Consider the following 20160-nt stretch of genomic DNA (forward strand, 5'->3'; position numbering starts at 1 on the left):
GCCTTCAGATAACAATACCAAAGGGCTCTGCTTTTTAAAAACCAAATGAGGAAGAAGACCTCTGACAGAGAGAACCCTGAAGGAATATAGAAAACTGACTGGCTTGGGAGTGCCCGTAGTATTTTTAGAAGGAAAGATAAACCAAGACAAGGAGCCAACCTAAGCATGGTCTTACTTTCCCCAACTGAAATGAGAGCCCAGGTCCGCAGGAAAAGCTACACAGAGAAGCTGACAGCAGCTGCCTTCGGGATTGCCAGTCCTGGGGACATCCAGCTGCCCTGGGAGCGGGACAATGCACTGGGGACCGTCCAGCAATGGGGCGTCCGCCAGAACTGAGAAGATAAGGGCTTCCAAGCTGTGAGAAGGCGTGGAGGAAGCCTGGTGAACGCTGTGAGTGGAAGAAGCCATCGGAGGCTTCTGCTCCTGTGGTGTGACACTCTGGAGGGGCTCCCGGGGCTGGGGGAGCACAGAGGGCTCTGAGGAAGCCAGGGACTGCCTCCCGCTGCACTGGGACAGCGGACACGGGCCCTACACACTTGTCCAGACCCCCGGGGTGGGACGGGCACACAGAACGCGCCCCAAGTGAGCTGGGGCTCCAGGTGACCGAGCCTTGTCAGCGTGGACTCCGGGATTACAACCACACCCTGCTCAGGGGTGGGAGTCGGGAGGCTGTGCATGTAAGGAGCAGGAGGGCTACGAGAGCTCTCTATGACTTCCCTCCAGTTTTGCAGTCAACCTAAAACCACTGTACAAGAATTAAAGTGTAGCAGAGGGTGATGGCTGATGCCGGTAAGCCCGGCTAACAGGACGCCGAGGCAGGAGGACTGCAAGTCCAAGCAGAGTCCAGGCAACTTCTCACAGAGTTAAACTACAAAAGGACTTGGGCTGTAGCTCAGGGAAGGCCACTTGCCTGGCATACACAGGGCTCCGAATGCAGTCCTTATGCCACCATGGACAGGTGATAGATAAATGGACAAAATATATCTAAATTTCACGCAGCCAGTAATGCATAGCAAGGAAAAGGAGGAAAGTGACCACTATTAACTCACTGGCTTAACAGTGGTTTCATTTGCCAAGTGAGGCCCGTGAGTCAGTAAGCTATGTACTCTCTCAGTTTCAGATGATAAAGGGTGATTTACATCACAGGACAGAGCAGAGGGAGGTAACCTAGAAGTGCAGGCCTTGCCCCAGGCAGGGAGCTGGGCCCAGCTTCCTGGCATAGTTTTGCCACTGACCCACGAAAAGGTTTGCACACACAGGTGTACGATTCCACAAGCACGTGTTAGAAAATCACTGCCTCCAGCCACAGTGGAACCAGAGGTGAGGAGCCATGTGGACAGTGAGCTCAGTTTTATTAGCCATCTTTTAAAGCATTAAATTGAGCTGAGTCAATTTCCTTATGTAAACCCTAAAGGTGGCTCACTAGCAGCTGGCGAAAGACGAACTGAGCCTGAGTGTGTTTATGCGAAATTCCAGGTGTGTTATGCAGGTGGCCGGCCTGGTGGGCCACAGACTACATGGGTCCTCTTGCTGGTGCTCCTTGAAGGCCACTAACAGGTTCAGCTGCCACAAAAGAGCTGCACCCTGACCTTTCAGGAAATCATTCATTAGAATGGGCTGGGCACCAAAGATGGGATGGCTTTAAGGAGACAACAGTTCATGTGCTAATGTGGTTTCCACTAACAACTCCCCAGAGGTTATGACCTTATCTCAGCTTCCTCCAACCTTAGCTCTGGGAGGAAAAACACAGGCCACTGCAAACCTGGAGGCCAAGAGTGGAGAATCAAAGGGCTGGATCAGCATCGCACAGGCTCCAGCCAGGGGAGGTCGGGGGCCACCTGTGCGGGGAATGGAGCCTCACTGCTCCTCCTGCCCCACGGCCAGGCCAGGCCACCCACTGAGGAACTTTGACCTTCCCCGAGGCAGGTCACAGACCCTCTCTCTAGAGAGCCCCACGCCCGGAGGAAAGGGCCTGGGGACACAGGAGTCTGCACATGCCCAGCAGGCTAGACCACAGTTACTCCCTTGGACACCCGCTTCCCCTCCAGCCTGTTCCGTGTGAGCACCCCTGAGAGGCGCTTTCTCTTTCCTGTGCCCTTATCTGTGGGGGCCCCGTCGCCATGCAAAGTTTACACTAAATGAGTTCGCCTATGCTTTCCTCTCCAGAATGTGCCTTTTGTCATCCACACTTCAGCCAACAGCCCAGCGACAGGCTAGCAAAGAAGGCTCTTCTTTGCTACAAGACACACTCTCCAAAACGCAAACCTCGCGGGCAGAGGCCCGGGGCTGCAGGGCTGGACAGCACCTACTTGAGAACTGGATGGAGAAGCCGGACTTGCTGATGAAGAAGTCGCTGTCGAACTGCAGCGTGAGCGAGTTGAAGGTGCTGTGGATGTCCTCCGGCAGCGCCGAGCCACTCCACTCCTTCAGGAGGATGGCGCTGTCCGCCGGGCCGTCCCACACTTTGAGGATGTCATGCGCCAGCTCCGTGTCGAAAACAATGAAGTGCAGGCTGCGGAGAGAGAGCACAGCTCGTGTTGGCCCACACTGGCCCTGAGCCGTGATGCTCGAGCGCCCTTCACTGTCGCAGGGCCCCCGAAAAGCAGACAGACAGACAGATAAGTAAAGCACGTCCTGTGTCACTGGGGAAGGAGCGAACCCAGGCAGACACCAAAGCCCGTGCAATTACACCAGAACCCGGCAGGGGGCGGCAGCTGCGGCAGTGCAGACGCTCTGGGATGTGGGGTGGAGCCCTCCCGCCTGGCAGCGGCTCCCTGACACCCTGTGTCTCCTCCTGCTCAACACCTGGAGCTGAGTCCAGCCTCCCTGCTGCTCCTCAGAGGCCCGTGAGGGGGCAGCAGGCCGGAAAGAGAGCGATGTTCCCCGAGAAGGTGTGCTGGCCTAGCCGCGTTCCTGCCCCGGCCCAGGGCTGGCTCTGGCCTTGGATTTGCTTCCATGCCTTTTAGCTGCAGAAAACCCGTGCTGTTGGGAATTCCAACACAGAGGCATGGAGGCCAGGTACCAATTCCCTTCCTTGTGACTTTCTGCCCCTCTTCAGGGAGATGTTTTGCAGAGCACCTCCACAGCTCTCCCCCAGGAGCCTTGAAGGGCCGAGCAGCAGGCCCGACCTAGGGCACCGGGCGGCAGGGTGACGTTCAGGCCAGCAGGAGCCCCAGTGTCCTATACCCCGCGTTTACAGCTTTGCCTGCTCGCTGCATGTGGATCGCACGGAAAATAAAATAAGCACACGACATTCAGACCGCTGTCCACAAACCTCTATTACTTCACACACTACATATAGCACATACAGTTGTTGTCCAGTTGCTCTGTGTACAGTGTAAAACACGGGTGTTTCTTAAACACCAATATGAAATACTGTCCAAATACAGACAGAAGTGCAGAAATAGTAGACACTTATTTTCCATCAGCACCAAAGTCAGCACTTAACCCTATTGGCTTTAAATAGTTTAGGTAAAATCTTACAGACATACCTGTCCTGTCCCTTGAGCCACAATCATTCATGCTTCCTCACTTCTCACATCCTGCGATGTGCAATTCCCACTGAAATGGAAATTTTCCTATGTGTAAGGGTGCGCAGGTACCACACACAACGCACGTGTCACTGAGTGTACAGAGGCCACGGCACAGGGTCCGTGTGCGCTTGCATCCAGCACTGGGAGTGCTCCGGGCTGAGCAACGCAGTGCTAATTCACACTGGCAGCATGAGCTGTGTCGTCTCCTGGAGGACAGCTCACGTCTTCTCACCAAGACCCATGGGCTGCTGTGGGCACCGGGGCCTCTCTAGGTCTGGCGTCTAGGAGCAGCTCAGGCTGCTTCTCCCCTGCAACTGCTTGTAGCTTCACAACCATCCACAAATGCTCACATTTTGTGACATCTGCTTCTACACCTGCTAGTATGAGAGTAACAGGTGTGCAAGTAGAAATTCTGCTGGCTGTGGGACAGCCCTGGGTTGGAACATGGCCCTCGGCCCTTCCTGGGGCTGCCCATCATTTTACACCTGCAGGGCTCCCTGCCCCCTGAAGTGCAGTTCAGAACTGTAGTGAAGCCCCAGGTCTAGGACCGAGGACGCAGCCCTGTGCTGAAGGGCACAGACAGAGAACTCTGCCTCCCTCTCAGGAGTGCAAGTTACAATGAGAGGAGGGAGAGAAGGAAGAGCAACCAAAGCAAATGCACAGAGAACACTGCATGTCAACAGGCGGTAAATAAACTGACAGGAAAGAAACACAGAGAGGACAGGGCATTGGGACGTCAAGGATGGGAGTCAGGGAGACAGAGGTGTCCCGGGGCTGAAAAGCAGGTCTGGGCAGAGCTTGGAGAAGGTGAGGGGCCTATTAGTCCCCATGAGGGACCAGGGCAGCTGAGAAGAACCCTATGGAGGGTCTTCAGCCTTTGGGGACATCTGGGAACCTAGGGCAGCCAGAAGCAGGGCGTGTGGCTGAGACCCGAGGAGCAGGAGGCACTCGGGTGCAGAGAGAGGGGAGAAGCAGAGCTGCACAGGGCCTGTCAGTCCCATGTTTTACGCTGAGGGGTAGACAGCCTGTCACTCTGCAGTGAAGCAGCTACCCCACCAACAGCACCCTAGGAACCACTCTCCTGCCCTGCGGACAGCAGCCGGGAAGGGCGTGTGCTCTCCTTGAGGCCCTGGATGAGCCCAGGAAGTGGGCGAGAGAGGACACAAGGCCACCGCGGGCCAGGCGGGTGCTGAAGAACCGGAAAGGTGGGGCAGGGGAAGGGGCAGTGGGACTTGCAGGGCAGCTGGGGGAGAGGTCACGCGGCCCGGAGTCGCCAGGGCGTCTGGACGGCGCCCGTGGGTAGCAGGGCAGTGTTCCGGATCCGCGGGCCCTGGGAAGTGGACAGGCCCAGAGAGGAGAGCCAGCCGGCCAGGGAGCAGAGCCCAAGGCAGCTCTCCTGCCCTCCTCCACTGAGCCACTACACGCTCAGGCTCAGCATGTTTTCCACCCTGGGTAAGCAGTTTTCTTACTGGGGAAGTACTCTGCTACCTACTACGTTAGGAATGTTTTGTTTTGTATTCTCTTACGTTTTTTCATCATCATAAGTTATCAAATTCCATTAAATTACTATTCTACACTAGTGAAGATGCCCATAGAGTTTTTATTCTCAAAATATAAACTGGAGGAACTGTAAATATCAGTTCTTACTCTTTTGGTCCTGTGCTATATTTGCCCTTTGATAACAAGTTTATTTCACTAAAAGAACTGCACATTTCTTTCTTCTCTCTGGAATATTTTTCCAGTATACTAGTAAAAGATATCTATTATTTTTAAATTTCCTAAAAGTGATTTGTATCAGTATATCTCTATTTCCATTCCAATAAGGAATCATTTGGGCTTCCTGTATTTGATCTTAATAAATCTTCTCAGTTACTTGTCTACAGAATGGAGCTTCTTGAAAACTAACTTTCTGGGTTTTCTAATTGCATTTTAAAAAATTGATTTGTTACTGCAACTGCTGTTTTCCCACTTCTATTTCTTTGACTTTATTCTGATGCTATTTTTCAAGTTTTCATTTTCTGAATTTTTAGCACAAGTTTTTCAAATTCCCACGTTTTAAGTTTATAAATTCAAAGCCTGTGTTGCGATTAATTCTAGGAGTTGAAGTGGAATGGGTAACTGCCACTCATCATATCCATCACTATAGGATTATTTAACATTTACAATGTGTGCACACAGCACCTTCATAAGAATAAAAATAATGAAGGAAGGAGGAAATTAATTGATTGCTATGTGGCAATACCTTTTAAAGTCTACATGAAATGGTTTCTAGAAAATTTGAAATACCAAAATTGACTCAAGAAGATCAATATAGCTAAATGTATCAAAATATTTTAAAGTCAGTGATAAAACTTAAAATAGGATAAAGATCCAAAACAAAAGAATTAAATGTCTATAAATATTAATATGTAGAAAAGTATTCATTGAAATAAATAGTAAGCATTTTGTCTCTCAGACTGGTAATAGGACAATCCAGTTCACTATAATGCAGGGCAAACAGCAGTGTTCTGGGCTTGTTACCAACGCAGTAAGGTCTGAAGAAAAGGACCTAAGATTCGGAAACAATGAAGTAAGAACCTTATTTGCAGAAAATATTGTGAATATAGAAAAGTATTTTTAAATTTACAAACTTTTAGAAATAATAAGTTAAATTTTATAGAAGACAAATATAAAAACTACAATTCATTTGTATAGATTGCCAAAAATAGAAAATGAAATAAAAATACTATTTGCATTATTACCTAATAGTATCCCTTAACTAGGAGTAATTCTTACCAAAACATGAAAGATCGTCATACAGCACAAAAAAGTATTACTTACAAAAATCACGTATGCCCTAAATAAGAGGAGCAACGCACCATGTTAAGGATCAGAAAATTCAGTAATGTAGAATATATCAATTTCCCCCAATAACCTCATTTATTTATGTATTGTGATTGCAATAAAAATCTTGGTAATTGCTCAAATTCATATAGAAGTTCAGAAGGTCAAAAAACATCATGACAATCTATATGAAGAAGGAAAGATATGGTACCAGACACAAAGTCTTGTAAAAGGAATTAAATAATAAGAAAAGCGTTACACTGAATGGACCACTGCTTTCAGGGAAGGGAAGCAAACTCAGAACCAGAGTTAATTAGAAACATTGTCTAAAAAAACCTCACTGCAGTGCAGTGTTGAAAAGACTGACTTCAACAAACACTTGGATTTCATGATGAAAACATAAAACATAACATTTCAAAGATGAAAACCATAAAAGAAAACTTAGGATAATATTTTCTTAACTTCGGGAATTCAAGGTCTTTTAATCTGAATAGAAAAACCCTAAGAAAAACTCTTAACAAAGCATATAACATAACAAAACTTAAATGTGAGTAATCACAAATAAAAATGAGTAAAAATAATCCAATACATTGGAAATGAAAAATCCGTGTTTAACAAAAGGAATTATCATGATACTGAAACTAATACTATAGATAATAAATGTGTGAAATATATAATCTAGAAGAGTTAACATTCAGAAAATGTAAACACTATACACAAACTAACAAGAAAAAGGCATTCTAGAATATATGTAAACAAAGGCAAATTAAAGGCAAGACTTTCACTGGTATTACACCAAAGAGGGTGGGTATTCAGCATGTAAAAGGTGCTGACTTTGATTAGCACCAGGGAAGTGTGAACGGACTCCACTACACACCTGGAACGTGCTCCAGTGGGAGCGACGCTCAAGGAAGAGTGTGGCTGAGCAGGTGGAGTACCTGAGGATCTCAGGTGGGAGTAGAAACAGAACCAGCCACAGCAGGAGACTGTGGTGGTACCACTGATGGTGCGACCCAGCAAGGCACCCCCGGGCACACCCCCAGAGGACTGTGCAGTACCCCCAGCACCACGCCCCTTGCAGTCACCCCAAACCGGGTCACAGCTATGCAGGCTCCACCCCGTGTGCATGTGCAGACAACCCTCCACGCAATGGAATGTGCGTGTACGTCTCGGGGGGCACAGGATAAACCACTGTGCGCAATTCCACCTGTGTGACATCAAACTTGGCAAAGCCCTTCTGAAGTGAGAACAGTGACTTCCTGGAGGAGGACGAAGTGGACAGGGATGGGGCAGCTGGCTGGTCCTGAGGACGCACTCCATACCTGGGTGCTGTAGACGCCGGCTGCTCTCGGTGTGCCAGCCACGCCTTGCAGTGTGTGAGGCCTGCAGCAGTGTGATAGGGGAGCTCACGCGGACACACACATGCACCTGCCGTGTGCATTTCCCATCTTGGAAAATGTCCTATGACTCTAGCAGGAACTATGGTGAGACAGCAGTCACTTCCCACTTGAATGAAAGATTACTGAAAATCAAAGTGGCAGACACAATACGACTGCGTAGGGAAGGTTAAAAAATTAAATAAAAGATGATGTCGTCCCTGAGGACCTCTGGGTTGCCTTTGATACTGCCATGGCACGGCACGTGAGGGAAACCCACATGGTACTGGGACAGGGATCCAGCACATGGCCTGACTCTGCCCCCTGGTGGCAGGGAGGTCGGTTCCTGCCAGCCCCAGAGAAATAAGGAAGTGGCTTCAAATAAAGGCAAGGACTGGAACTCAGGTGAGAGAAGAGCACAAAGCCAAGATAAGAAGTCACTGGAGGATACAGTCCAATGTCAAAATAATTCACAACGAAAAAGTCACCAAAAAATACAACAGGGGCTGGGGATTTAGCTCAGTGGCACCACGTCTGCCTTGCAAATGCAAGGTCCTGAGTTCAATCCCTGGTACCAGAAAAAAAAAGTGTAAAATCATAAATACATACCACAAATTGAACATTTTAAAGATTTTTTTCCCCAGCCAAATAGACATAGATTAAAATGACTTTGTTTAGTTTGACTGAGAATAAGGAGACGTTGGTACATTTTAGCTGTGGCCACAAGTACTCCTTTTAAAGCACTTTGGTAATGGCTATAAAATTCAATTGTTCACATACTGCAAGTCCAGCTGGAAATGCATCCTAGAAAGTACTACTGCGATGATGATCAGGAAGATGTCTGCACTGCTTATGACAGTGGGGAAACTGAAAACAACCCACATATCCTGGGGTATGGTCTAAACAGAGAATGGTACATTCGGGCAATGGAGCCCTGTTGGACAGCCACCTAGAGGAAGGTGGATTACAGGCAAAGACATGCAGATTTGGCCATTTATTAACTGAGAGAAACTTTAGTGTATTGTTTTTATTAAAATATTTAAATAAATATACAATTCTAATTTTACATATCTGCCTTTGAATAAAAAATTGGAAAAATATACACCATATTTTCAACGTAGTTATCTTTGGGTCCCAGGATTACAGTAAACTTGTTTTAGGGTTTTTATTTTTCTAAATCTGATTATCAATTTCAAAATACGGGAATGATGGGGGTTTAGCTCAGTGGTGCCACCACCTGGCTTACAAGCACAAGATCCCAAGTTTGATCCCTGGTACCAAAAAAAATAGTTTAAGTGGTGGTGGGCCAGGGGTTTAGCTCAGTGATGCTGCCGCCTGCCTCGCAAGCACAAGGTCCTGAGTTCGATCCCCGGTACCAAAAAAACATAGTTTAAGTGGTCAATTGAAATGATTAGATTTGTCATATAGAAGTATTTGCCATAAGACAAATGAAAATGTTTAGACATTTGATTTAGCAAGAGATTCCCTTGCTTCTGACAGCTGACATGCTGGTGACTGGTTATTTCCTCAAGTTACCTACAAAAGGCTCCACTAGATCTGGAGAAAAGGGGCCCTTTGACATGGCCTGGCTCCTGGTCTGCTCAAACCGGTCTGCACATCCACACGCCGGTGCCGTGTGCTCGAGACACATTGCTCAGGCCGGGCACAGGGGCTGGGGGTCAGCGCCCACCAGGAGAGCCCTAACTCCTGCCATTCTCCTCTTCCCTATGTTTGGGATCTTGAAGTTCATCAAAAGTCGGCTCAAACCTTCTCTGATTGCTAAACCAGATCTTTAACCTCATCACGGCCAGCACCGAGGAAAAATAAACAGGAGAGGCTGTTCTTATGATTTAAATCTTAGTATGGGTACACAGTACTGAATTAAGACATTTTCAGTACTTAAACATAATCCTAGTGTCAATATGAGTAATGTATCCTTCGCTTTCAGGTAGAAAGTGTAGGGGATTTTGTCTACATTCCCAATGCAGTACCTAAGATCTTGGAAACTACTAGAAAAGCAGAAGTCAAATCTCATATTCATATTAATACAATTTTAGCTTTAGTACCGTATATATGTACTTAAAATTATTGTATTTTCCAAACCTCATTATTAAAAATTGTTTATATTATTGAAGAATGACTCAGCCACCAGCACTCATGTGGAGATAAGTTGAATATTAGGTGGGTTAATTCAATATGAATACTGATAGTTTTCCCTTTACTTCCTTGGTAAGAAGGAGTTCGTGCCTTAAACTAAAGAGAGAAGCTCAGAAATCAGAGAGCACAGACTCTCATACTCAAAGGGTGTGGATGAGCAGAAAATTCTTCCAGAACAGCACAGTGAAATGTGCAAAGGATGTTTTTGACACTGCTGACAGCTAGGGGGAAAAGGTGTGCATTCGTTATTACTTCTCATCCTTCTTTATCCATGCCCTTCCTCCTTCGCTCTGACAATGTTAAGGAAGTCCTGGATGTGTCTGCTCATCACCTGCTCTGCATTCAGGGAGAAGCAGTGCTTGCTCTAATTCTAGGGAAGGGAGCCACCAGGGAACCTGTGAGAGAAGCAAAGTTGGAAACCCTGAAAGAAAATGGCTCTGTTTCTAGGATGTAATTCCAAGCTGACTTCAGGACAGTGCCTTCCTCGGGCATCAGCAAATGCGAGGCACAGAAGTTCTGAAATCTGTCGTTTCTCACCACTAAGAACTTTCCACCAGCACTCGCTCTCTCAGGGAGGGAAGGGGGAGAGAGACAGCCCAACCCAGTCCACCCCGGCCAGAGACGCACAGAGGACGTGAGGGCATGCGTTGTGGTAACCAGGGCAAGCTCTCCCAGTTTAGGGGGCATTTCCTTATGCAGCCAAAGCAGTCTCCTCTCACCGCTCCCTCTCTCTCCCTCGCTCCCCTTTGCTGCATATACCTTACTTAGCACAGGACTTCAGAGGCTAGCTGAGCGAGGCTATGACACATTCAGCCACAGCTTGATGTTTTTTTCCATAGCTAAGACCTTTCCTCACAGAGCGCATGGCTACTCCCTCTGCTGAGAAGAGAAGCAGCCCTCTGCCTCACCTCACCAAGGCCTAAGCATAGCAGTACCTGATGGTCCTTCCTGGGTCGGCCTCCACGGTCCAGGTGCAGTGCAGGTTGTTGTCATATGGGGCTGGGTAGCCAGGGGACAAGATGCGACCAGATGTAGCTGTATGCACGTGACCTCCACATTCCGCTGCAAAAGAAACAGTTGGGGTCCACTGTCTAGATTGTTCCTGTGCATTTGTTTTCCCTTCTAACCCAGGGCCTTGTACAGGTGAGGCATACACTCCTGTGACCTCCGCAGCACCTTTTCTATTTTCATTTTGGGGCAGGTGAGGTTCAGGCTGTCCTTGAACTCGTAAATCTCCTGCCTCAGCCTGCTGGGTAGCTGGCATCACAGGCCTGCGCCAGCACATCTAGGTTCAGTTTTACTTACTTTTTAAAAAGGAAAAAACTGTCATGTCTGTACCACAGATTCAGGAAAAACCCACAATCTTGCATCTATAACATTTTTTGTCTTCTCCTCACCTTTACCTTGACAATAAGATTTTATTCTCTGTGAGATCGAAGCTGTGGATGTAAAGCAATGGCACGCACACTCACGTGGTAATTCTAGTAATCACGGTGCACAGGAAATCTGTCTTTCAAACCAGAACACACACACACACACACACACACACACACACACACACACACACACACACACACACCCCCCTCTAGGCAGTGCAGGAGCGTGGAACCGCCTCCTCCTCTGCAGAAGGAGGAGCCATCATGCAGGGCTGGCCCGTGCCGCTCCGCAGGGCCCGGGCCACCGGGACTCACCCACACAGGAGGGCACCGGCTTGTCCCAAACCCTCCGGTCCCCGCTGAGGCAGGTGAGGGTGCTGCTGCCATGCATGGCGTAGCCCGGGTTGCAGCTGTACAGGACCACAGTGTCCGTGAAGTGGCCCTCGTCGCGAATCCGGTAGCCATAGTTGGGGCTGCCGGGGTCCTTGCACTTGATCAGACTGAAGCCTAGGAGAGAGGAGGGGAGAGTGAGTGGACCCTGGGTACACGCAGGCGGCCTGAGGACAGGCGAGGGCGGAAGTGCGGGCACACGCACGCGTGCGGGTGTAAATGCAGGGGTGGAGCACCGCTGTGTCTCCACCAGAGTAATGGATGCAGCTGTCCGAATTCTCTGAACAGAGAAGCAGTAGGACGTGGACGCACACGCACAGGCACACCCCTGCGGGGGTGACGAGAGCCCGAGAAGGAGGTGGCTAAGCTGCTGCCCGCTCTGGCGGTGTCTCAGGCCTGTGGTGCACGGGGAGCTCACCACAGACTTTCTCCTGGTCGCGGACACCAGCAGGGCAAGGACAGAGCTGACCCTGGACAGTGCCGGGCACTCTCAGGTGTTCACGGCCATAAGCTCCAGTTTACAGACATCAATGCTCAACATGCCCCACCCTATGTGGAGAGTGCGTGTTACCGGAGCTCTGAAACCCCAAATCTACACTTATTCCAAAATTACCTAGAAGAAGCATTTCCCTTGCCGTCAAGCTTGCCTTAAAACTTTCATTTGGTCAAGGAAGGAAGAAATAAAAAGAAAAAAAACACAAATGAACAAATATAGATGTGTCAGTAAAAATGTCCACTAAACTTTATGTGGGTGCATTTCTTTAGGGAATTGTCTGTTGATGCGTTACAGAAAGCTGTTTTTGTAGCACATCCTGCCCTGCCCGCCACAGACACCACGTTATGCGCAGCCACACAGCCCCACTGCCTTTAGCTGCCCCTGCCGATCCTCACTGCTGCTGCCAAAGGTCGCTTAGGATGCTGATGGCAAGATGAAAGTCACCTTATAAAGCTCCACACTTGGCTCCCAAATGCCGCTCGGGTGACCCACATGTGTGAAATATATTCTTCCCTGTCAGAGGTTGGGAAGTATTCAGCTTTTCCAGAATTGGGTTTTCCAATTATTAATGGACTGAGGAGAGCTTTGTTCTCTCAAAACTGCCCAGCATGTGATCATTCATACATGGCTGCAGAGGGAGCTGTCACTTCTTCACTTGTGAGGAGCTGTGGAAGGCTCTTCAGCCAGACAAAATCAGGAGCCAGCTTCTACCGTGTGTCCTGCATGACAGGAATCGAGCCCAGCCCCTTAGGGGAGCATGACTCTGCCTCACAGCCATGTGGGGCCCTGGAGCTGACACCTGGCCCCACCTCACTCAGACTGCTGTGAGGCATCTTCCACACTGACACGAACCAAGCTTTGCTTATGTGTGTAAGGAGCAGTACACGACCATCATCTACTGACATACCACATACTGCTTCTCAATACTGATGAAATGATTTGAATTGATGCATAATAGCCAAATTCTGAAGTGGCAATGTGCAGTTCTAAGATGCCTACATACTGTTTCAGGAGAGGATTCTGCTATGAGTCTTTTTTTATCAAGCTTTTAAAAGATATTGTATAAATCTACAAAGAATTCCTCCAAAGAAGAGATACTTCCAATATAATATGAATTGAAAAGACTTTTAAATGATTAATCTTAAGACTACTAAAGAATAATAACTTGAAAAATACAGAGTAAACTTCTTTCTCTTACAGCCTCTAGCCTGTAAGACAACAGTGTACAGTGTACAAAGCATTTCTTTATGCCATAGAAACTTAAAAACCTCAAGTTATTTGTCAAAACATTATTAAGAGTACAGTCAAATGTTGAATGCTTAGCAACTCTATTTTTCTGCTTTCCCATCATTTCTTAAGTCATAAGCACAAGAAGGACACTGTGAACAAAATGTTCTAGTCAAAACAGGATCCAAACAGGAGGCAGATGAAAATCCTACTCCAGAGCTTCACAGTAATTAGCCATTCTTAACATTCTTAAGACTTAAATCCTGTATCACTTTTAAGTCAACAAATACTGGAGTGACAGCAGGCTTTCTTTTAACTGTCAAGTGTTCGGGCTAGTTCTCATCTCCCAAGCAGGTAAGCATTTCTATATAAAGAACTTGCTTCCAACTTGGCCCTGTTTACGCATCCTGCTGGCCACTGAGCACAGGTTGTGGGGTCTCCAAGCTTGGGCAAGCAAGGAAGGGGAAGCATGGCTGGTGGGACACTTATGGTTTGTGGGTCTCTGGTATCTTCTTCCATGAGCAACTGGGATATTCACGCATTTACAGAAACCTATTATCGCACAACTTTTATCTAAGACATTCCCATTCGGACAATACTATTATTTGGTTAAAGAAATCTCCTTAGCAATCTGAGAGAAAGTGTCACGTACCAAAATATGGACATTATTTTCACACATATATGCAATGAAAAAGGAGAACTAGCTAGAAAAAAATCAAACATTCATCTTATTAACTCTGCAGTCATCTACAAAGAAATGGAGGTCAAGGTGAGTCACTGGTTAAATTAACTTTGTGGCTCCCTTGAGAGGTACAGTTAATTAGTACCGAGCTTCCTGAAAAGCTTGATTGACCTGTGCTTTAAAACGCATCTCTGATTATCCAAGATGTAACCAGATCCAAGAGGAGCACATGCGTGTGCGCGCGTGTGTGTGCGTGTGTGTTAAACTATTAAATTTTGAATCTATGGAATTCTTAATTATAGCTGCTATTGGTTTCAGACTGATTTGTTGCCTACTTTGTTCTTTAACTCACTTCATGTCCTCCACATCCTAAGTCTCATTATCACGTTTATTATTTTGTGATCATGCGAGGGACCCCCATGGAGAAATGCTCTAAACTACAAAATCAGTTCCACTGACTAGAATACTGACCAAATCTGAAGAGAAATGTGAACTTCTGAGCTCCTGGTAAGATATTAACCTGCCTGTGAGGGTCCAAAGGAAAATCTGGTAACCAAAGAATCTCTCCATTTTCCTGGAATCATCTTGTTCCTTTATCAAACATGGAATTGGGACATAAGAGCTTTAGGAGTCGACCTTGAAATATTTCACAGTTCTAGATCTGTTCCATACCTCCCCAAAGACCTTCCACACCGGCTGTACCCTGCTCTTCAGCAGAGCTGCCAGTCATTCAAATCATAGCAGCTCTGAGAGGTGTTCATATGTTCAGAATATGTTAGTTCTTATTTGGTTTTTATTTTGTTTCACTTCTTGCTATATTGCTTAATGAAAAAGAAATCGATTAAACCTAACTGATGGAAGAACGGGACCAGGGAAGTTAGAAGCACACGAAGTGAGTTATTTTTGCACAGTTTGGTGCTGGTCCTGGTCCCTCCTGGAGGTTCTGCCACACCACCTGCATTTCCACTGTCTAGACCCCAGTGGTGTTTGTGTTTCTACTGACCTGGCTCCTTTCTGAGGATACCTAGGTTGACAATGCCACTTCCCAGGTTCCCTTGGACAGATGGGCATCTCGGGGACACACTCTGCCCCGCACACGTGTGACAGGTGCCCAGTGCTGTCCCCTTCCCACAGCCTGCTTGAGGCCTGCAGTGGCAGGAGCCCGGGCAGGCTCTGAGTCTGCTTAAATGGCCGAGGCCCAGGATCATCCAGCTGCTTTCTGAGCACACGGCAGAGCGAGCAGCTTCCTACACAGAAACCAAACTGGGAAGTCAGGAGGGTCGGGGGCTGATGGGGGCCTTGGCCTTCTACCCAGCTGGCCCCCAACCCTTGGAGGGGATGCGTCCTTCCAAGGACATGATCTGGCCTGAAGCTCCCTGGAAGCCTCTCCTGGTCCACAGAGGCTGTCCTCCTGGGTGCCCCTCCCGGCTCCTGGACCTCTACAGTGACAGGAGGGCATCTGATAAAGCCCCCAGGGAACACTGCGGCTCTCCTGCCTGCTTACATAGATCCCATGATTGTGCCAAAAAGAAAAATATAATAGGGCTGAAAACCATTTTAAAGTTCCACTGAACATTTTATTCTTCACCATTCATTAGATAACTTAAGTTTTCCTTTTGCTGGAAAACTTCTCAGCAATAAGTTAGGCATAATAAATATGTCCGTGCCAAATTCTCCCATAGAAACCTCATCTTCTCCCAGGAAGTTTGTTCCTATTCCTTGCCCCAAAACAGACTGAGAGAAGAGCAAAGTCCCTCTCGGACAGACGGGGTCTAAAGATCCCAGTGTCCAGTGCATTCAGTGGAATGACTAAGGAAGGGGTTGTCCACTCCAGGAGAGAGGCTGAGGGTATGGTCATGGGGTGCTGAGGAGGGGCAGGGAACAGAAGAAATGGGCCCAGAGCCTGGAGCCTTCCCAGCAATGTGCTGGCCCAAGTGCCCCATCCCACGCCTGGCCCCTGCTGGTCCCAAGGAGTTAAATGTGAATGGAGAAGCCAGGCGAGATGGGCACCCCTGCAGTCCCAGCACTCTGGCAGGCTGAGGCAAGGACACCGCAGTTCCAGGCCATCCCAGACAAAATGACACGGCCAGACCCTATCTCAAAATAATAATTACAAAAGTGCAAAGGGCTAGAGATGGAGCTAAGTACAAAGACCCTGGGTTCAATCCCCAGTACTGCCAAAAAAAAAAAAAAAAGTGAATGGCTATGTTTCTTCCTTCCCTCATATTGCAGAGATGTTCAGATTTTTACAAGAAAAAGGAAGCATTTGTGAAAACACTGAACTCTTCATTGAGAAATGGAAGCCAGAAGGGGTTGCTGCCGCTGTGACGCACATGTTGTGACTTGTATTACACTATGAGTAATACATGTGAAGGAACCGCGCTGGCCAGCTGCAGAGCGGAGCCCCAGGATCGGGGGCCGCAGAGGGCGCAGGAGCCCGCTCCGGTTCTCAGGGTCTCTTCTCCCAAAGAACTTGTGCTGAGTGATCCCTGCCCCTCAGCTAGTGTGCCCAGGGTGGTCGTCCGGGCTTAGCCACTCCGAGGGGAAAGCTCCCCGCTCCCCCAACTGAACCAAGCACATTCCTGGTCACTTTTTACTCGCGAGACAAGGTTTCACACACATTCGGATCCACAGTGTGCTCAGCTGTAAAGCCCAAATGCAAAGCCACACAAATGCAACCAAAACATTCCACCAACTAAACAAAGCCCAGGAGTCCAGTCTCCTCCCAAACACATGCTGCTTCTCCCTCTGCGATCTGAAAAATTCACTTAGTGAATTTCAGAATAGATTCAATAATATTAGTTAGCAAAGAGATGATGGAAGCTACAGTTTCCTATTTCTCCATAAATTAATTTTCCAGAGAGAGAACCCTATCTGCTCTCATTATGTGTTGAAGTGGAAATGGTTTGTGACACATGTACTTATTAAAATAGGTATTTGCATACATTATTTTACATTATGAAACCTAATACAGAAATCCTCAGCTCTAGGAAAATAGCATTTTCTTCACCATGGATTTAGCTGAGGAATGATAAATGAACTGACAGCAAATATTTCCGTTTTTTGATTGCCAGCAACCCAAGTAGCAGTAAATTTTCAACAGGAGCAAAAATTTCCTTTTAGTTTCTGGTGAATGATTTTCTTATGTATAATTCCCAGTAAAACCATGTGCTATAGGTTTAGACATACATCTCTCACTTGTTAAATACTGGTTACATGATGAAATATCCGAATTACAGGCATGAGTATCTGATGGTGTGCTGCCTTTCTCAGCAGCACCTCCAGTGGTCCTGCTGTGCCAGCCGCAGGACAGCTGAGTGGCTCCTGCTCCTACAGGCTGACTGCACTGCACAGCAGTGTCCCGCAGAGACAGCTGTCCAGTGGCCTCTCAGCTCCACACCATTGGTTCTTCAACACACACCATGTGCCAGGCTGGAGTGGATCCCTCACAGCGGTGGGGGCTCCTGGCCCAGCCCCCTGTGGTCCCACTGAAGGGGGTGGGGGTCCCGGCTTCCCTGGGCCCCCATGCCTGGACCAAAGGAGAATCCGGATCAGACCTGATGGCCACCACTTGGCCCAAAAGCTTCAATTTGTCTACCATCGGGCTTCTCCTGTCTTTTGGTTAACAAAATCACATCCTTGTTTTGTTTTTATGAAGGAAAGGAATTTCTGACTAGTTTAATGTCAAAACCCTGGCTTAGGAAATTCTACGACTCCTAAATAAAGCCCCCATTTTTTCTGCAGAGCTTAACAGCATGGGAAGCCCTCTGTGCCCCGGAACCCTAATGTCAGAGCCACGTATGACTCTTCCTTCATCTCCGTTAGGTTCATGTATACTTCCATCCCTACCCGTGTTCCTATTGCCATGAACTCGGGAGTAGACTGCAGCTTCCAAAGAGCAGCTTCCACTCCATTAGCTTCAACAATCTATGCTACGTATCACAACGAGATTAAACATCCAGTACCAAATGTCAAGTCACGTCAAAACTCACCTACCCCCAAATAAAGGCTTATTTCCCTTTATTTTTACAAAATCTAGGCTTCCCCATTTTCCATATCAACCAGTAATAGTTGCCAAGGCCAAAAATGTGGGTGTCAAACTCAGCTCCTCTCTTTCTCTCCTGTTCCCTCACCCAAATGCTCTAAGGAGTTATAAGGTCCAAGTTCTTGAAATCATCACAAGAAATATTGAAATGCCTTTCAGCAGTGGAGACATCCTTTGATTTTTAACTTCCGTGGAATTAAGAGTATCCACTGCTTTTTGAAGGAGAGCAGCCTGGGTGTGGGGGCCAGCTGGCGCTGTGTGGCGTGCAGGGGGATGCTCCCCACGGAGCTGTGCCTGCGATCCGGGCACTTCCTGCTGCATGCCACTCACTGCATCGTTTCAGACTCTGGGACATCTCAAGCTCCCTATCTCCAGTCGCCCTCCCGTTTGTTTTATGTCCCTCAGTGTAATGGCCAAGCATTGCTTTTTAACAGATGGCATTATTTTTCACATCACGGTTTTCTGAAATGTTTACTTACTTTGGAGAAAAAGTGTTTGATGAAGTTGTAGAAATCCAAATAGCCTTCACAAGTCCTTATGTCAAAATTTGTGGAGTGCAGAAAAATAATCACTTTGAATCTGAATGAATATCAGAACTTTTCTCTTTTTAAGACGTTGTGAAGGATGCCATAACATGAGTAAGAAAAACCAGACACTGGAGATCCACAGCCCTATAGTTTCTTTCTAAGAGTGTGTCTAGTCTACTTTCCCAGGAAAGGCCCTCAGCAAATGAAATATACCCATGACTGACTAATGTCATAACTGCCACTTTTACTCTCCTGAAGAAGACTGAAATAAAATTCTGCTACCACTTTTTCCATAATATTTTAGATTTTATAGCATTAGGTGATATCATCAGTTGGGCTCCATTTTATTGCTCACTTAATCCTTAGAATCAAATCATTTATGTCACCCTTCTTTGAGTCCTTTTATTTCTCTCCAAGTTCTGGTAGCCAGATATATACTCATTAATTCTGGGTGGTAAAATAACAAGAGTGTATGTCCTTCCTCAACTTATCACAAAATAGAGGGAGGCATTGCTGATAAAAGAAAAAAATAATTGAACCAACTAAATCTCTTCAAAAATGATGCAAAAATATTTTCAGAGCTGCTCTAACAAAGCTTCGGGCAATGACCTCTGTAGGGTCGGAGGTCATGATGCAGACTGCCAGGGCAGCCTCGGACCCTCGAGAGACGGCACGCACAATGATGCAGAGCCAAGTCTGCTGTGGCTTCATTGGGAGTTCGCTTACAACACTGTAAACACTCGTGTTTTACCTCTTTCATGATACGTGTGTTAGTAAGTTAGCAAAGGTGATAAAACAGCCAATAAAAGGCAAGAGATTGGACCATATGCGCAGCTCTGCACCTCATTTGCCTCTGACACCAAGTAAATCAACTAAGCGCCACCTCGTGTCCCCTTCCTTCCTTGAAATGGTGCTACCAGCAATGTCCGCCTCTGCCTGCCCGGGAAATGGACAGATCCACGTCGTTTCATGGCAGCCTCACCTTGCAGCAGCCAGCCGTACAGGGTGCTCAGGTTCAGACAGAAGCTACCCGGAGTCGGGCCCAAGCCCCCTCCCAGAATGATCGTCAAGTGTGCCACGAAGCATGTTCTCCATGTGCTTTCCCATAACTGAACATGTATGCTCATGCTCTTCTAAGAATGCACGCATGAACATGAAATGTTCCACTGGGAACCACGATCACATGCATGGACTGGAGACTTGTCTTAGGTACTGGGGGCTGGAGCCCCCTCTTCAGGAAGCAGCTGTGTGGCCCTCAGTGAGCGGAGGGCTCCTCCCAGGTCCCTCAGCAGCCTGAGTCTCCACCATGTTCCAGTCACCACTGCCACTCCCACGGGAACCACTCAGCTAGGGACGGGCCCATCGTGAATGGTTTCGTGGGCTTTCTTTTACCCTAGGAGCAGCTTAAGGATGGAATGTTCTTCATCTCTGAAAGAAGGTCCGAGTTGATAAAAAACGGATGCTATGTCTGGATGTGTTGGCTCAAAAGAACTGCAATACTGCAATCAGGAAGCAGGTATCGGTGGGT

General features: G+C 47.5%; 1 protein-coding gene across 5 annotated transcripts in view; it reads right to left on the minus strand.

The window, feature by feature from the left end:
* Csmd1 (CUB and Sushi multiple domains 1) overlaps positions 1-20160 on the minus strand; it is a 1515607-nt gene that overhangs the window by 231571 nt on the left and 1263876 nt on the right. For all 5 annotated transcript variants that reach the window (XM_087210084.1, XM_021248185.2, XM_021248184.2 and 2 more), the window contains 3 exons: positions 11581-11772; positions 10825-10951; positions 2310-2512 (listed from right to left, as the gene is read on the minus strand). In XM_087210084.1, the coding sequence (XP_087066210.1) occupies positions 2310-2512; positions 10825-10951; positions 11581-11772 (522 nt within the window). The remainder of the gene's footprint in view (positions 1-2309; positions 2513-10824; positions 10952-11580; positions 11773-20160) is intronic.

Source organism: Heterocephalus glaber, unplaced genomic scaffold, assembly GCF_053883595.1.
Source record: "Heterocephalus glaber isolate CG9 unplaced genomic scaffold, H.glaber_assembly_v1.0 deba00001104, whole genome shotgun sequence".
Classification (NCBI taxonomy): domain Eukaryota; kingdom Metazoa; phylum Chordata; class Mammalia; order Rodentia; family Bathyergidae; genus Heterocephalus; species Heterocephalus glaber.